The sequence below is a fragment of the Geotrypetes seraphini genome, chromosome 12, assembly GCF_902459505.1.
Source record: "Geotrypetes seraphini chromosome 12, aGeoSer1.1, whole genome shotgun sequence".
NCBI classification, from domain to species: Eukaryota; Metazoa; Chordata; class Amphibia; order Gymnophiona; family Dermophiidae; genus Geotrypetes; species Geotrypetes seraphini.
The window spans coordinates 36,283,202-36,299,170 of NC_047095.1; the positions used below are offsets into that span (position 1 = coordinate 36,283,202).

Here is a 15,969-nt window from a genome sequence, read left to right on the forward strand (position 1 = left end):
CATCCATGGTCCCAAAATGGATGCTTCCAGCACACAAGTGGCTCATAAATGACCATTTCGCAATATATTTTTAGAACAGGTTCAATGTTGGCAGATCTTGCTCTAAAATTGGATCATGAGACATGACTTGGACGTCTCAGTTCCAATTTGTATGTCCTTTCTAAAATACCACTTATAATGCCTTAATAATAAGAATTACCTTCCTATAATCCTTATGTATATAGAGAGGAAAACCTCACACTTCTTTGTAAAAAATCAAACCAAAACAGATCAAAACATTGTATTGTATTGTTTTAATAATAAGAAAGTATTTAATCATATACAGTTGGCTTGTATTTTCTCTGTTTAGGAGAGAGATTAAATTAACTTGATTAACACATCTACTTCATATCAATTTAATAAGTTCAAGATGGGTTCCAATCTTTCCTAAAGTGGATCCTCCATATCTATGAGATAGCCTGGCTGCTACAATTGATAGATAGACAGAAACTCCAGTATTTGCTTTCTGACTTCCTATGGACTATCTGTCATTATTTGTTGTGTGAAACCAGTGCGCTAAGAATAGGGATATTTTGTTTTCCATGTCGGTTCATATCACTGGCAAACAAAAATGAACAGAAAAAGACACAAAATCTCATGTTTTTCATATGATGTCAATAGTGTGCACTCTTTAGGGGGTAGTCATGTTTTCTTAAGGACATAAAAAATAACGCATGCGCACACTATGGGCCTGATTCTCTAAAGGACGCCAATCACAGTGGCCACTGATTCTATGTCAATCACGAATTGGCGTCCTTTAGAGAATTGCATCATTTTTTTCCTATGCTGGGCTTGGGTACCTAGATGCCTCCATAGGCACGAGTCAGATATCTATATTTTAGGTATCTTTTGCGGCACAGATTTTTTTTTTTTTTTAAACGTGTGTCCCAATTGACTGGTGAGACAGTGGTAGGACATCTACCACTGCCTCCAATCAGGATGCCATTTGTAGACTTAGCCCCTATGGGCCTGATTTTCTAAAGGTTGCCGATCTTGGCGGCCGCCTAAGAAGCAACCGCTGATCAAGTGTTAATCATGCATCGGCATCCTTTAGAGAATCGTGTCTTTTTTTTCTAACAGACGCTATAAATGTAGGCCGGCACATTACAGGTCTACGTTTAAGGTGTCTGTCTTGCGCCTACGGAGACGCTTACGGATGCCCAAGGCCACTTCCAGTGGAAACCATACCCCTACCGGCCTTGGGCGTGCCTAGATGCCTCTATAGGCGCAAGTCAGATGCCTATGTTGTAGGCATCCTTTGCTGGATGGATTTTAAAAAACAATGTGCATCCCGATTGGCTTGTGAGATGGTGGTAGGACATCTACCGCCGCCTGCAATCGGGACACCGTTTGTAGAATCAGCCCCTATCTGTCTTAATCGTATCGCTACCATCATGACATAATGAAAAACAACAAATAAAATAATATTCCAGAAGAGATAGGGAATGAAAATTTTCTGGCTGCACATCCCTAAGAAAACATGACTCCCCCAAAAAGAGCAATTCTGAAATGCATAGCCCAACTGTGTTATCAATCTAAAGGAACTTGTTTGATAGACATATTAACAGATAACGATTTTCCCTGCATGAATCTCATCAGAAATAAATGTATTGGGGTTTTTTTTTTTCTCCTGTTGAAATAGACATGGCTGCTATGGAAAGCAATAATTTATTTTCACAGTGGGAGCATTTCTTTTGTATAGAAATTTCTGTGCTGCCTAATTATACTTTCACCTGGGGATGTTGTTATATTGTGTCTTTATCTGTTGCTTGATTATAAAATAAAAGAATCCTTTGAAAGGATCATTTCTTTTACAGTGGTTTTCAATGAGAATACTTATGGGAGTTTATTCCATAGATTCTCTGATCTCAACAACCTTAAAATGATGCTATTAAACCATTGCTACCTTACATCTTGTTTTGCAGACTGAGGCAGTGTTGTTGTCTTTGTATAACCAGGTGATTTTTCATTGAGATCAGCTATATCAGAAATAACCAATTCCAGCTCATTCTGAGCTCTGTTGCCTATTTGACCATTTCTGTCTCAGAGTTGTCTTTGAGACCATCCAGGACCCCTGCATTATAGTACTTGATACACTTAACCCAATTTAGTCGTTCTAAGGAATGTGCCCAGTAACTATCATTGCCACTGATGTGGCGCCTTCCTCCAGCTGCGTTTGTAGAAAGAACTCATTTCTCCCCAAAATGCTCGGTGGCTCAAATTCCTATAATTTTGCACATTCCCTGTTTTGTTTCATATTAGCTTTTACCCATAATGCTCTTGCAATTCCTTCAAATTGTCTTCCTCATAACCTGCCCGAATACTAGGTACAATGTGATTTTAATGCAAAGCAGACATAAATCAAGCCTTTCCCTCAAATTTATCTATACTATCTCTTTGAAAACTGCCTTTGTAAGCCACCTATAGAATACTGATTTGATATACAAGTCACCCAGAATTAGGGCTCTGAAAAGTGGGCTTTTAGCCAAACAAGGAGATACTTTATTAAATGCAAGAGACTGTCAAGGTGCTAGAGTTAGAGTACAAAGAATGACAATCATACACAGTTGTATGAATTCTCTTTTTTTTTTCCTCTTGTGTATGCCGGTGTTTGTGCATGTATAGAAGGATGTCCAACCCCGGATTTTGGTATTGATGCAAATACAGTAAGAAATTGTCCTGAATTATCTCATTGCAATCACACATATAATTTAATTCTTTTAAAAAAAAAAAAAAAACCCAAACAAGTATTTATTCAATTTTGTCAAAATAAAGATACTACCTGGTAGAATTAGCTTACCATCTATTTCTCTAAAACTGAGGTTCTCAACCCAGTCCTTGAGAAACACTAAGCCTGTTGGGTTTTCAAAATATCCACAATGAAAATACAAGAGATAGATTTACATACTATGGCGGCAGGGCATGCAAATGATCTCATGCATATTCATTGTGGGCATCCTGACTGGCTGGATGTGTCCTGAGGAATGAGTGGAGAACCCCTGATCTAGCAATTTTAGCTTTCAATATTGTGGACAAAGGCACTAGGCACTTTTCTCATAGACTCAAATGGGAAAGACCATTCTGGCTTAGGGCCCTTATTAAAAAATGATATTTTTCATACTCTATGAAAATAAAATTGAATATAAGGCCTTATGGTCTTTAGCTGCCTTCATTTTTCTCTGTTTTTAGAAGGGATGTATAAGATAGCATTAAAACTTTGGGACATGCGCATTCCTAAGGCTTCAGCCGCAAAAGAGAAACCCACCAGTTCCACAGGAATGGAGAAACCAAAAGCCAAAGAAAACTGGATTCGTATGGTTTCACCTAGAGTGGAGAATGCTATGCCAGTTGATCCTCATTATGTACAGTAATCATGACACCAATTAGCCATCACATTCCCTTTCTGCACCCCCAAAGCCATCAGGGCACTTTCATGTTTTGCTTTACTTTGCCCAATCCCTAAAGCATACTATATGAAACATTCAAGCCCCATTGGCCTCCCTAGATACTCCATAAAAGACCCCCTTTTCCAGCACCATTCTGAGCTGGAACTATACCCTGTGAGACCTGCCCTCTAGAGCTCCTAGCCTGCCCACTACATCACTGCCAAGAAGGGAAGGCAATGGACAGAATACAATTTTGGAGTCCCTGCCTCTCTTGCACCCTGTGCAGCCACACTGACCGCACATATCTCGCTACGGTTCTGCCCCTTTCTTCCACAGGCCCCTCCCCCACAGGCCTAATCAATGATGGCCTAGCAGTATGGGACATGAGTGATCACCAATCACTCCCAATCCTGTTATTGCCAACTTTAAAAAGGTGCCACTAACACCTAGCAATAGTACCACCTTCAGGTAAGCATGGGAAGGGAGACAGAGACTAGGCCTGAACACTTCAAATCTATTGTGCCTTCAAGGGGTGGGTATTCTGTTTGGAGGGAGGGGGAAGAAGGAACCCAAACCACAGTTTTATTTGACATCATCGACCCCTTTAAGAAACTGTTCTGAATAGAAACCCAGTAAGTGTGAGACTTGTACAGAAAAGATGCAGATTGGGTGAGGAATTGGTGAACTATGAAACACAGGGAGTTGTGATCAACGGAGTCTACTTTAAAGAGAGTAACATGGCCACTGGTTTATCCTGAGGCTTCATGCTTGAACTATTCTTCCCCCTCATCATCCTTATTGGTAGCATTTCAAACTTACTTGAGGAAAAAAATAGTCTTGTCTGGAAATGATTAAAAAAAACTGCATATAGAGGACACACTAAAAAGTTAAAATGAAACTTGGCAATCATTTGGGATACAAACTGCATTGCCAAATAGTATAAAGCCATGCATGTGAGGATGCAAATATCTACTAGATATTAATCATTCAGAAGAGAAATAATTGGGAATTGGACATCTTGAACTGATCTATTCAGATGAACTAAAGGTACAGTCAATGTAATAATGCAACAGGAATTATTAAGAACAAAGGACTACTGGACGGAAAGAGGTTCATAAGAAACATGAGGATATGCCTGCTATAACCTACCAACAGAGATGGTAGAAAGTAGAAGCTTCTAGTGTAACCGAATTCAAGCACGCTTGGATCAGATGTGGAAGTCAATGACAGAAACAGAGTTGGAAAATTGCAGTTATAAACAACGTTTCATTTTCTCCCTCAAGAGCAGAAATAAGGAGGAGAAAAGAAAGAGCAAATAAATGAACTGCCATCTAGAAGCACTGGCTATGGGCTACAATGTGTTGATGCCAGCCGGTTGATGATAAGAACATAAGAAGTTGCCTCCACTGGGTCAGACCAGAGGTCCATCTTGCCCAGTGGTCCGCTCCCGCGGTGGCCCATCAAGTCTACGACCTGTGAAGTGGTTTCTGACTATTTCTGTAACCTACCTCCACTTCTATCTGTACCCCTCAATCCCCTTTTCTTTCAGGAACCTATCCAGACCCTCCTTGAACCCCTGTAGCGTGCTCTGGCCTATCACAGCCTCCGGGAGCGCGTTCCATGTGTCCACCACCCTCTGAGTGAAAAAGAACTTCCTAGCATTTGTTCTAAACCTGTCCTTTTTCAATTTCTCCGAGTGCCCCCTTGTACTTGTGGCTCCCCACAGCCTGAAGAATCTGTCCCTGTCCACCTTCTCTATGCCCTTCATGATTTTGAAGGTTTCTATCATGTCTCCTCTAAGTCTCCGTTTTTCCAGGGAGAATAGCCCCAGCATTTCCAATCTGATGGCTTGGTATTGTCCAGCCTAGTGATCAAAAGAAAACAAGAGACAGATCTAATCTAATCTAATAAAGACATTTTTATTCCACTTAACCAATTAGCTCAAGGCAGATCAAGGCAAAATTTCTTAAAACATAATAATAAGATAAAGGAAGCATGGTCCTATAGACCAGTGTTTCTCAACTTGGTGCTGGAGTAACCCCTTGCCAGTCAGGTTTTCAGGACCCCACAATGAACGTGCTTGAGATAGATATGCATACAATGGAGGCAGTGCATGCAAATTTCTCTCATGAATATTTATTGTGGCTAGCTTGAAAATCCACTGGGTCAATGTCATCAAGTTAGTGGTGGGTACCATCCAGCTAAGCAATAGGAAAAAAAAAAAGATATTTTAAGGAAGCATGACCTAATACTGTAGACTATGGTCTAGTTGGGCTGGTTATTGTTAGCAAATTAGTGATGGCTGGATACTACCCCCCCTCTCCCCCAAGGCCATGAGAGTCCATGATGCTATATGTTCAGATAACATCAGTGATTTTTACAAAACTCGGTGAGGAGAAGAGGTGTTGGATCAAGAATGGAAATTTAATAGAGACCTGTAAAACAGGATGGCAAATAAAGCCTCTCATGTCCCACTGCTGGGATATGTCTGTAGTAGCCTAGGCTGAAGAAAGTGACAGACTAGATGGATCAGCTGGGCTTTTCCCTAGTGTCATCTCTTATATTCTTTACTAATAACATCATCATACAGTGTAATGAAAATGCAGGCATTGTTGGATTCTAATTTATCTTCTCGTCACCTTCGATGCTACTTTAGCAACAGTGGTTGGCCAGTTAGCAACCTAGAGTAAATCAAATCCCACGGAGCAAAAATGAGGTCTCTGTTCTTTATAAAGGTCACTAACTGCCCAGGAAGCTTGATATCAAAGACAATATTACAACCATAAAATGCTTATTTCATGTTAATGTACTTTAAAATGTCACTAATTTTCACTAGCGGGAGTCTTGGTTTTGAGCATTAGTGACATAGTTAAGCAGCATGCCATTGTCACACTCCAGACAACATTCTGTTTTACAGACAGAATCATTTAGAGTGGAAAGCATGCGCTGCAGTGCAGCATTGGTATAATAAAGCATTAGAATAAAGGAAATATACATTAAGGGCCAGATTCTGCAACCGGCACCCAAGTCAGTGGCCGCCTTAAAAGCGGCCGCCGATTGCCTGTCAATCATTCGAGGGCGCCATTGCAGAATCGCGCCTATTCAGTCAAGATAAGCGGATGAAATGTAGGCCTGGAAAACCCTGGCTTACATTTCAGCCACTTATCTTTGCCGCTGGACCGCAGCAGCCGATAATGGCAGGGGAATTCCCCCCTCCCTATCAGCTGAGCAGCAGGGACTCCCCAAAGCCGCAATTCTGTAACCAACTTCCAAATTGCATTGCCTGTCAAGCATTCTAGGGTGCCGGTTACTGAATTGCAGCTTTGGGGAGTCCCTAATGCTCAGCTGATGGGGGGGAGAATTCCTCTGCCATAATCAGCTGAGCCAACTGCTGCAGACAGAGATCCCCCATCCTGCAGGACAGATGTCCACTCCCTCCTGCTGGCACCCCCTACATCCCTAGCAGGAGGGATGCCTATTCCTGCCAGCACCCCCCAGACACATGACCCCCGAATACCCCCACCCAAAATCCATCTGTACACATCCCATCCCCCAATACCTTTATCTGCAAGTCCGGTCAGAGGGATGCCTAATGGTAGACCCATTTTTTCAGAATGGTGGGCGCCTTCCCCTTCCCGGTGCATCCTGGGATGCAGGAAAGGGGCCTAAGGCCCTGATTGGTCCAGGCGCCTAAGGCTCCTCCCATAGGGATACATTGGAAGTGGCCTAAGATTCCAATTGTCCAGGTCCCTAAGGCCTATCCCATGCGCCTAATTGATTAGCAGACTTTATAGAATCAGGGCCTTACTGCCTATAAAACAGGTGTCAGTAGGTGCTCACGTGGTATCTTTGTTTAATGGCCACGCACCAATGGTGAGATTAGTGCATGGCCATTAATTAGGAAAATGGGAAAGTTGGCCATTTTCCAGATGTGGCAAAAGTGGTCTTAGCACATGGGAAAGCCAGTGCTGAAAGTACCTGCCGCTGGTTCTCTGCTGGGCTACTGCCGGGACTTGAGCATCTGCTCATAAGAATCTCAGAGAGGGTGAGAGCCAGAAGGCCTTGTGCATGCGCAAATGCTTAAGGCCCCACAGCAGCCCAGCAGAGAACCAGCGGCAGGCATTTTCAGCACTGGCGCACGGGTAAGGACAGGGCCAGTCATTGGGGGGAGGAGGCGATCTCAGTCGTGAAGAGAGGGAGCAGCGCCGGTGAACTCGGAGGGATCAGCAAAATCGGTTCCTGGGGAGGGGTGGGGGCTCGCAAATCGAGTCAACGCTCAGTTTGTGAGTTATAGTTTGCGTGAGTGTTTTTGCTCGTCTTGCAAAACACTCGCAAACCGCATTACTCATATATAGATTAACCATCTATATGAGAGACACAGAGAAAGACATTTTGCAAGATTAAAGAGTGGCCATAAGTGATTTGCTGGCATTAGGAAACTGAAGGAATTTCCCCAGTCTCAAATATTAATATAATATATTTTTTCTTTCTCTTTAATTTTTTTTTTTTTTAGTTTACTACAGAGCTGTTAAATTCATTAAAATTTCTGTAGCATTGCAGGTCTTGCATGTAAAAAAAACATCAGATCCCTTACTCTTTTTTTAAATTCCATTTTTTAATTTCTTCTTAAACTTAATCATGGTGGTGGCTATCGGCAGTGGCGTAGCAAGCGGGTTCAGGGGGAGGTCCGCCCTGGGCACGGTCTTCCAAAGGGTGCAGCATTCCTCCTCCTCTCTGAACACCCCCCCCCCCCCCCCCGGCACCGCTCCTTGACGTGCACCCCTTGTCATCCCCCGTACCTTTTTTTACTTCCCCGGCATGAGGATGCTGCCCGCGTCGGCATCAGCGCTTTCTCTAACGTCAATTCCAGGACCCATGCCTAGGAAGTGGCATCAAAAGGCAAGCCAATACTGTCATGGGCATGCTGCTCATGCCGGGGAAATTAAAAAGGTACAGAGAAAGGGAGGGGGGTATGCACGTGGCAGGGAAGGCAGGGAAGAGGGCAGGGTACCATCGCCCCGTGCGCTGCTCACCCTTTCTACACCACTGGTTATCAGTATTTCTAGAGTGGCAGAGTTTTGAAGTATAATATTGGGTATAATCTTTGTTCTTGAAACGGCCAATCTAGACTTCTCCTGAAGTAAGCTGGCAAATTTAGCAGCACGAGACTATTGGGTGACCAACCTTGGCCTCCGTCAGGTCAGGTTTTCAGGATTTCCACAATAAATATGCATGAGATATATTTTCATGCACTGCCTCCATTGAATGCAAATAGATGTCATCCATACTCGTATTCATTGGGGAAATCCTGAGAACCCGCCTAGATTGAGGCCCTTGAAGACTGAGGTTGGACACCCTTGGACTAGACTGAACCACAGTCTACGAGGTCTGTTCCAAAAGTTCCAGGACACACTAGGTGGCGTTGAGTAGCTTGAAACCTCACAAGTAACTTCCTTTTTTCCGTTTGTGGAAATCTGTTTTCGTCTCTGAGCTACAGCAGTTTTTGTGATCGGCTATTTTTCATCATATATGACCCCAATGAGTAGCGCTAAAGCGTGAAGTTCTGTTTTAAATTGGGCAAGACTACTACAGAAGCTTAGGAAATGTTGAAAGTGGCTTATTGGGAACATGTCATGAATCGTGGAAAGTGTTTTGAATGCATCAAAATTCATGAATTTTACGCAAAAAATGTGATGGCAGTTCTTCCCCAGCCACCTTACTCTCCTGGCTTGGCTCCTGCTGACTTCTTGTTTCCTAAACTTAAATCCACACTGAAAGGAAAGCGATTCGACCAGTGGTGTACCTAGCATATGTGACACCCGGGGCCCATCATTTTTTGGCACCCCCCCCATCCGTACAAAAAACATGATTTTTAGTAACAAGCCACACGTCACACATGAGTACCTAGGAAAAGGCAGCATCTTACATATGCAGTGAGCAGTACAACATCAATACACCCATTGTAAAACTAAACAAGCCAGAATAAGTACAGATCAATCCTACACCGTCAATCCTAACAGAAAATCATGTCTTTCGAACACACAGAACACAGAAAATACCTTCGCCTAGTATGGAATATGTCATCACAAACTAACCCCTTCCCCTTTTACAAAACTGTAGTGTGGATTTTAGCCACGGTGGTAACAGCACCGATGCTCAAAGAATTTTGATCATCAGAGTTGCTACCACCTCGGCTGGCGCACAAAAAACCTCCACAGTTTTGTAAAAGGGGGGATAAAATAGAAATACATAGACAAAGGTTAAATTGAACCAGCAAGAAGCTGGACTCTGCATACAATGCTCCACAGAAACAGTGACACATGTCTCCTAAAGCAATAGAAAATTTTTGTTCTAACTTTGTCTTCTCTGGTTTCTGCTTTCCTCATCTTCTTGTTACTCTCTTCCTTCCATCCACTGTCTGCCATCTCTCTGCCCCTATATGGCATCTTCTCTCCTTCTATGCCTCTTCCAGAAACTGTATGCCTCCCCCTTTCATCTCTCCTTTCACCCCCATTGGTCTGGCATCTCTCTCCTTTCCTTCCCTCTTTCACACCTCTCTTCTGCAATCCCTTTCTTCCCTCATTTTCCTTTTCAATTTATTTTCTGCATCCATCTAGATTACGTTCTTACTACCCTCTCATCAATTTCCTTTTTTACTGTCTACCTACAGCTCGCCATCTCTTTCCCTCACCCCCTCCAGTATTTCCCTAACTCAATCCTTTTCCCCCATCATGTGCCCTCCTTTTATTTATCCCCTCCTTCCATCATCTGCCCTCTTCTCTCTCCCCCTTATCTCCACTTCCATCATCTGCCCTTTCTCTCTCTTTCCCCCACTTCCATCATCTGCCCCTTTTCTCTCTTCCCCCCACTTCCATCATCTGCCCTCTTCTCTCAATCTCTCCATCCACCACAGGCCCATCTTTCTCCCAACAAGATCGGCTAGCCCCTCCCCCTGCGATGGCACTCAGCGGCATCGGCACACCCCCTCCTGTCCCGTGACAGCACTCAAGTTCGGCCTCCTTCTCCCGGCATCAGCAGAACTTCAGATCGGCAACAGGTGCTCAGTCAAAAGCTTCCCCTGACTGAACTGCCTGGGCGGAAACAGGAAGCTGAGTCAGGGGAAGCTTTGACTGAGCACCTGTTGCCGATCTGAAGTTCTGCTGATGCCGGGAGAAGGAGGCCGAACTTGAGTGCTGTCGCGGGGCAGGGGGGGTGCTGATGCCGCTGAGTGCTGTCGCGGAGGGGGGGCGCTGATGCCGCTGAGTGCCATCGCAGCCCAGGAATTTTCTGGACCTGTCCGGCTGTGCTCCCCCCCTAAGGCTGCACCCGGGGCAGACCTTCCCCCCCCCCGCCCCTCCCTTGGTACACCACTGGATTCGACACCATTGAAGACATAAAGCAAAATTTGACATAGTAACTTTTTACAATTCCTGAAGATGTATTTATGAACTGTTTCCAGAAGTGGAAACAATGTTGGGAAAAGTCTTTATGTAGGGAAGGGGAGTACTTGAAGGGGACCCAGTGGAATAAGTTGTAAGAATATTTAATAAATTTTTATAAAATCAGTCCTGGAACTTTTTGAACAGACCTCGTATAGCTCCAACTCTGAAGACTGCAAAACAAAAGGAAAACAGTATTCATGGATTGCTTTCGCACCGTGCCTCTGACTGGTTGACTTAAATGCTGTTTTGTTATTTTTTTCCCTAGAGTATTACCCATTACAGCATCCTCACAAGAATCACTCAACTAGGAATAATTATTTCACTCGTCTGCCTCTCCATGTGCATTTTCACCTTCCTCTTCTTCAGTGAAATTCAAAGCACGAGGATAACGATCCACAAAAATCTGTGTTGCAGCCTTTTTCTAGCCGAGCTCCTTTTCCTCATTGGAATTAACATGTATAATAATAAGGTGCGTACTTGAAGGTTATCATTTCTTTCATGTTTGCTAACTTGTCCTGTATAGATCAAGATTTATTTTTAACACTGTTTACCTCTGTCAAGTTTTCTTTAAAGAACTGAGCATTAAAAGTAGACTTGAAGCATGCATATAATATTTTAATAATTGTAGACACAAATGGAGCCCTTAGCTCAAATTAGGCTTCCTTGTTGATTGCTTTGACATTCATTAACTTGCCTGTGTTGATGTGCCTTAGAACCTTATCTTTGAAATATACTATTCCTATGGTGCTTGAGAGACATTTTCTGGCCGATATTCAAAACTATTTAACTAGCATGGCCAGTTAAATAGCATTTTAGCGCCTAACCACTGATATTCAGCAATAGATAACCCTGCTGAATATTCGAAGCTCGTGGCCAGCCGTTAACTGGATATATTGTACCAAACTGGTTACGTTTAGTGACTAAATTAACCCAGCTATTTATGCGGCCTGTCTTTAACCACTAACGCGCTTAACTAGTTGCCGCTGACAAAAATCAAATCGGATATTCAAAGCCGATCATCAGATATGGCTCGGCATTGATTATTTGTTTTGACCACTGGTGCTAGGCAGTCACTGTGCAGTGCAATGCTGGCTGAATATTTGGGGGGGCGGGTTGATACTATGTGCAAAAGGAAAATGATTTTTTGGGTTTAAAAATGGACAAAAAATAATTAAAATGAATGTAATTGTGCAAGAGATGGGCCGCCCTGAATCTTGTGACCCTTCAGAGATTGACAAATTTCAATGCACTGTTTTTATATGTTTCTGCTTTCTTCTCATGTTGGATTATGGTGCAGGATTTACAAATTTGGGGTCCTTTTGTTAAATCATGTTAAATTCTAAGCTGTGGGGAGGAAGCTTACTGCAAAACGTGTTAAAGCATTTTGCAGTAATTCGACTGTCAGCACATGTTAATCATACGCTAACTTTTTAAAATATTTTTTCCGGGAGGGTGGGAAAATAGGCAGGAAATGGGTGTAGAGGCATTATCTAGCTAGCACATGCACGCTGAATGAATGAAGCAGAGTTGCTGCTGGAAAACTAGCTGCAAATAAGCTATATTTGGTACATTTTCAGACCTAGCTTAGGCAGAACATAGAAATCAGAACTGATATATGTAGGTTAGGACCATTGTTCGCTGTAAAGCTGAGAGAAGGTCCTCCAACAGCACTGCTGCCAACGAGGGGTGGTGTTTCAATATTGAGCTTTCAATTGCTAAACATAGGCAGGTTCCCTGAAGTCCTGCAGGGCTTGTCTGTCCTTCACCATTGAGCTCAATTTTCAGCATTATGTGCACATTTATCAGGTTGCTACTATTTGGGTTTCCACCAGGTAATTGTAGGGTTACCAGATTTTACTCCCGCAATATCAGGACCCGCGACAGAGGGTAGTGGTCAATGGAGATTGCTGTGAGGAAAGGAATGTTACCCAGCCCCACCCCATTCCACTCAAGTCACGCCCCCTTCCACCCCAGCCCCACCCACCTCAACCTGTTCTCTTGCTTGGGGACCGCGTCGGGAGGGCATCTGCACATGTGCAGATGCGACACAATAACATCACCTGCGTGCGTGTGATGTCACTGCGCTGCCTCTGCGCGTGCGCAGATGCCCTCCCGACACGGTCCTGAGCTGGAAGCTTTTTTCAAAACCCAGACAAAGTGTCTGGTTTTGAAAAGCTGTCCGGATGCCCGGACATGTCCTCTAAAGGGAGGACATGTCCAGGTAAATCCAGAGGTCTGGTAACCCTAGGTACTTGTGACCTGGATTGACCACTGTTGGAAACAGGATACTGGGATAGATGGACCCCTGGACTGGTCCAGTATGTCTACACTTCCCCCTCCCCATTCGCAGTTTCCCTACTCGCGATTTCACATAATCGCGATTTTTTTGGGGGGGGGAGGAGGGAAAAAGAAACCCCATATTTTTTGCCTTCCCCGCGGCATCCTGGCCTTACCTGGTGGTCTAGCTGGTTTTCGGGGCAGGAGCGATCTTCCTACGCTCCTGCCCCTTGCAGATAGCCATTAGGAAATGGCTATATGCAAGGGGCAGGAGCGTAGGAAGATCGCTCCTGCCCCGAAAACCAGCTAGACCACCAGGTAAGGCTGGGATGCCAGGGGAAGGTGGGGGTGGGTCAGAGCCGGATATTCGCGTTTTTTCACCATTCGCGGTCCGGCTCTGCCCCTATCCCCCGCGAATAACGAGGGAGAAGTGTATTCTTATGCCCTGATCTTTTTATCTCTATACCAAAAAAAGACCAGCATGGCAACTGAACCACTCTTACTGTTTATGTGTGCTGTTCTTTCCCATGCTTTCTTAGCTTTTTTGCTCCGTTATCGCTGGATTGTTGCATTATTTCTTTTTGGCTGCATTCGCCTGGATGTGCGTTGAAGGAATACACCTGTACCTCATCGTCGTCGGAGTTATTTACAACAAAGGATTCTTGCACAAGAACTTCTACATCTTTGGATATTGCAGCCCTGCGGTGGTTGTTGGAATCTCAGCAGTGCTGGGCTATAGATACTATGGCACAGATAAAGTGTGAGTTGCTGTGTTTTTTCCTATCAATAGCTACCTTCTAGCTCAGGGATCTCAAAGTCCTTCCTTGAGGGCCGCGATCCAGTCGGGTTTTCAGGATTTCCCCCATGAATAAGCATTGAAGGCAGTGCATGCACATAGATCTCATGCATATTCATGGGGGAAATCCTGAAAACCCGACTGGATGGCGGCCCTCAAGGAGGGACTTTGAGATCCCTGGAGGGGGGGAGGGATTCATAAAATGGCCCCGATATTTAGGCAACAAGATGGTGCGTGCCACATGCAAAATCTATAACGGCAGTTTTGCGCAGGGTTGCTGGTAGAGAAAACTAGTTATGTCCTCATCTACATGAATCGCATTAGGCATGAGCACTTACACCAGCTGAAAGGCTAATATAAAAGTTTGCGCCCAACTGTAGACTAGGGTTACCGGACGTCCGGATCTCCCCAGACATGTCCTCCTTTTCAGGATATGTCCGGGGCACCGAATGGCTTTTCAAAACCTGGCACGTTGTCCGATGACATCACAAGCTTCCAGTGCAGGTGATCGAGGCAGACAGCGTGCCAGACTTTAAGAATAAATGGGATACCCATATGGGATCCCTACGAGGGTCAAGATAAGGAAATTGGGTCATTAGGGCATAGACAGGGGGTGGGTAAGCAGAGTGGGCAGACTTGATGGGCTGTAGCCCTTTTCTGCCGTCATCTTCTATGTTTCTATGGACTTCCTCCCTGCCTGACAAGAGCAGGCAGCGGGGGGCATGGCTAGGGTTAGCTTGGGGGCGGGGGACGTAACTAGGTGGGCCTAGGGGCGGGGCTAGGGGGTCCAGATTTTCCCAAAGGAAAATTCTGGCAACCCTACTGTAGACTATTAAGAACATAAATGACAGCATACAACACAAATTCTACTGCACCCTATTCATAGCCCTAAATGGAAACGGACCAAGCTATCTGAACAACCGCCTAATCAGGAAAAACACATCCAGACCAAACTCAAGCACACTTTACCCACCCCCCAATCAAAGGCATACAAAGCAAAAAAAATATGATGGTCTACTAGCCACCAGAGCAGCAAAAATAGACCACCACCTCTCAAATCTGCTGACCACGATGCCCAACTACAAAGCATTCAGGAAAGAACTGAAAACCATACTATTCAAGAAATGTGTCAAAAGATCTAACCAAACCGTATCGACCATTCCCAGATCCCGACGCATACTATAGCTATCAACCTTGTAATCTCTCTGGGAATGCCCAGGCCAATTTCTTGTTGTAAACCGCCTTGAACTGTAAGGTATTGGTGGGATAGAAGACATCTATGTAATGTAATAACATGAGCACCTAACTGCTAGATATGCCCTGATCTGACCATGCCCCTGCTAAGTCCACACATTCCCCTTAAAGCTGGGATCTGAACGCACAGCTTGCAAAAGCACGAGTAAAGGAAGTTGCACAAGAACAGCAACTAGTAATTGTATTAATTAGCACCAATGAAGGCAATAATTGACTGTTAAGTCCAATTAACAGCCAATTATAGAATTAAATTGCGGGCACAACTGACCATTCCATATATTGTAGATGCAATTTTGCATGCTATGGGGGAAATTCCATACATGGCGCTCAAAATTAGGTCCAAACTCAAATAAGCCCCCACTGACAATCAATTTCTCATCACCACCACCATCAATACCAATCTTGCACACATAACAGCGAGGGATAGGAAAAGCCTCAGAAATCTCTGAGAGTCACAGAAAAATTTTATTATTTCTGAGAACGCCCAGTTTCAGTCGTGGGCATACAAATCTCCTCCTGATGTTATCGTTATGGTTATCTTTATTTGATATACCACCTTTCCTCCGCAGGTATCAAAACAGGTTGCAATCCATTGAACAGTAAGCAATTACTCTAAATAGTGATTCTAATACGAGTCTTCAAAGTCTCTTTTTTGTTATACTTTAAATCATTCTTAACAATTATGGTTTTAAATTATTCCAGTATTTTAAAACTAGAGTAAATTTTCACTTTTCTGTTAAGGTATAATGAGGAGGAGACTTTGAAGATGTTATAT

General features: G+C 43.9%; 1 protein-coding gene across 1 annotated transcript in view; it reads left to right on the top strand.

Annotated features, from left to right (window-relative positions):
• ADGRL4 (adhesion G protein-coupled receptor L4) overlaps positions 1–15,969 on the top strand; it is a 187,184-nt gene that overhangs the window by 133,904 nt on the left and 37,311 nt on the right. Inside the window, exons 11-12 of the mRNA XM_033917216.1 lie at positions 11,133–11,336; positions 13,684–13,904. Of these exons, the coding sequence (XP_033773107.1) occupies positions 11,133–11,336; positions 13,684–13,904 (425 nt within the window). The remainder of the gene's footprint in view (positions 1–11,132; positions 11,337–13,683; positions 13,905–15,969) is intronic.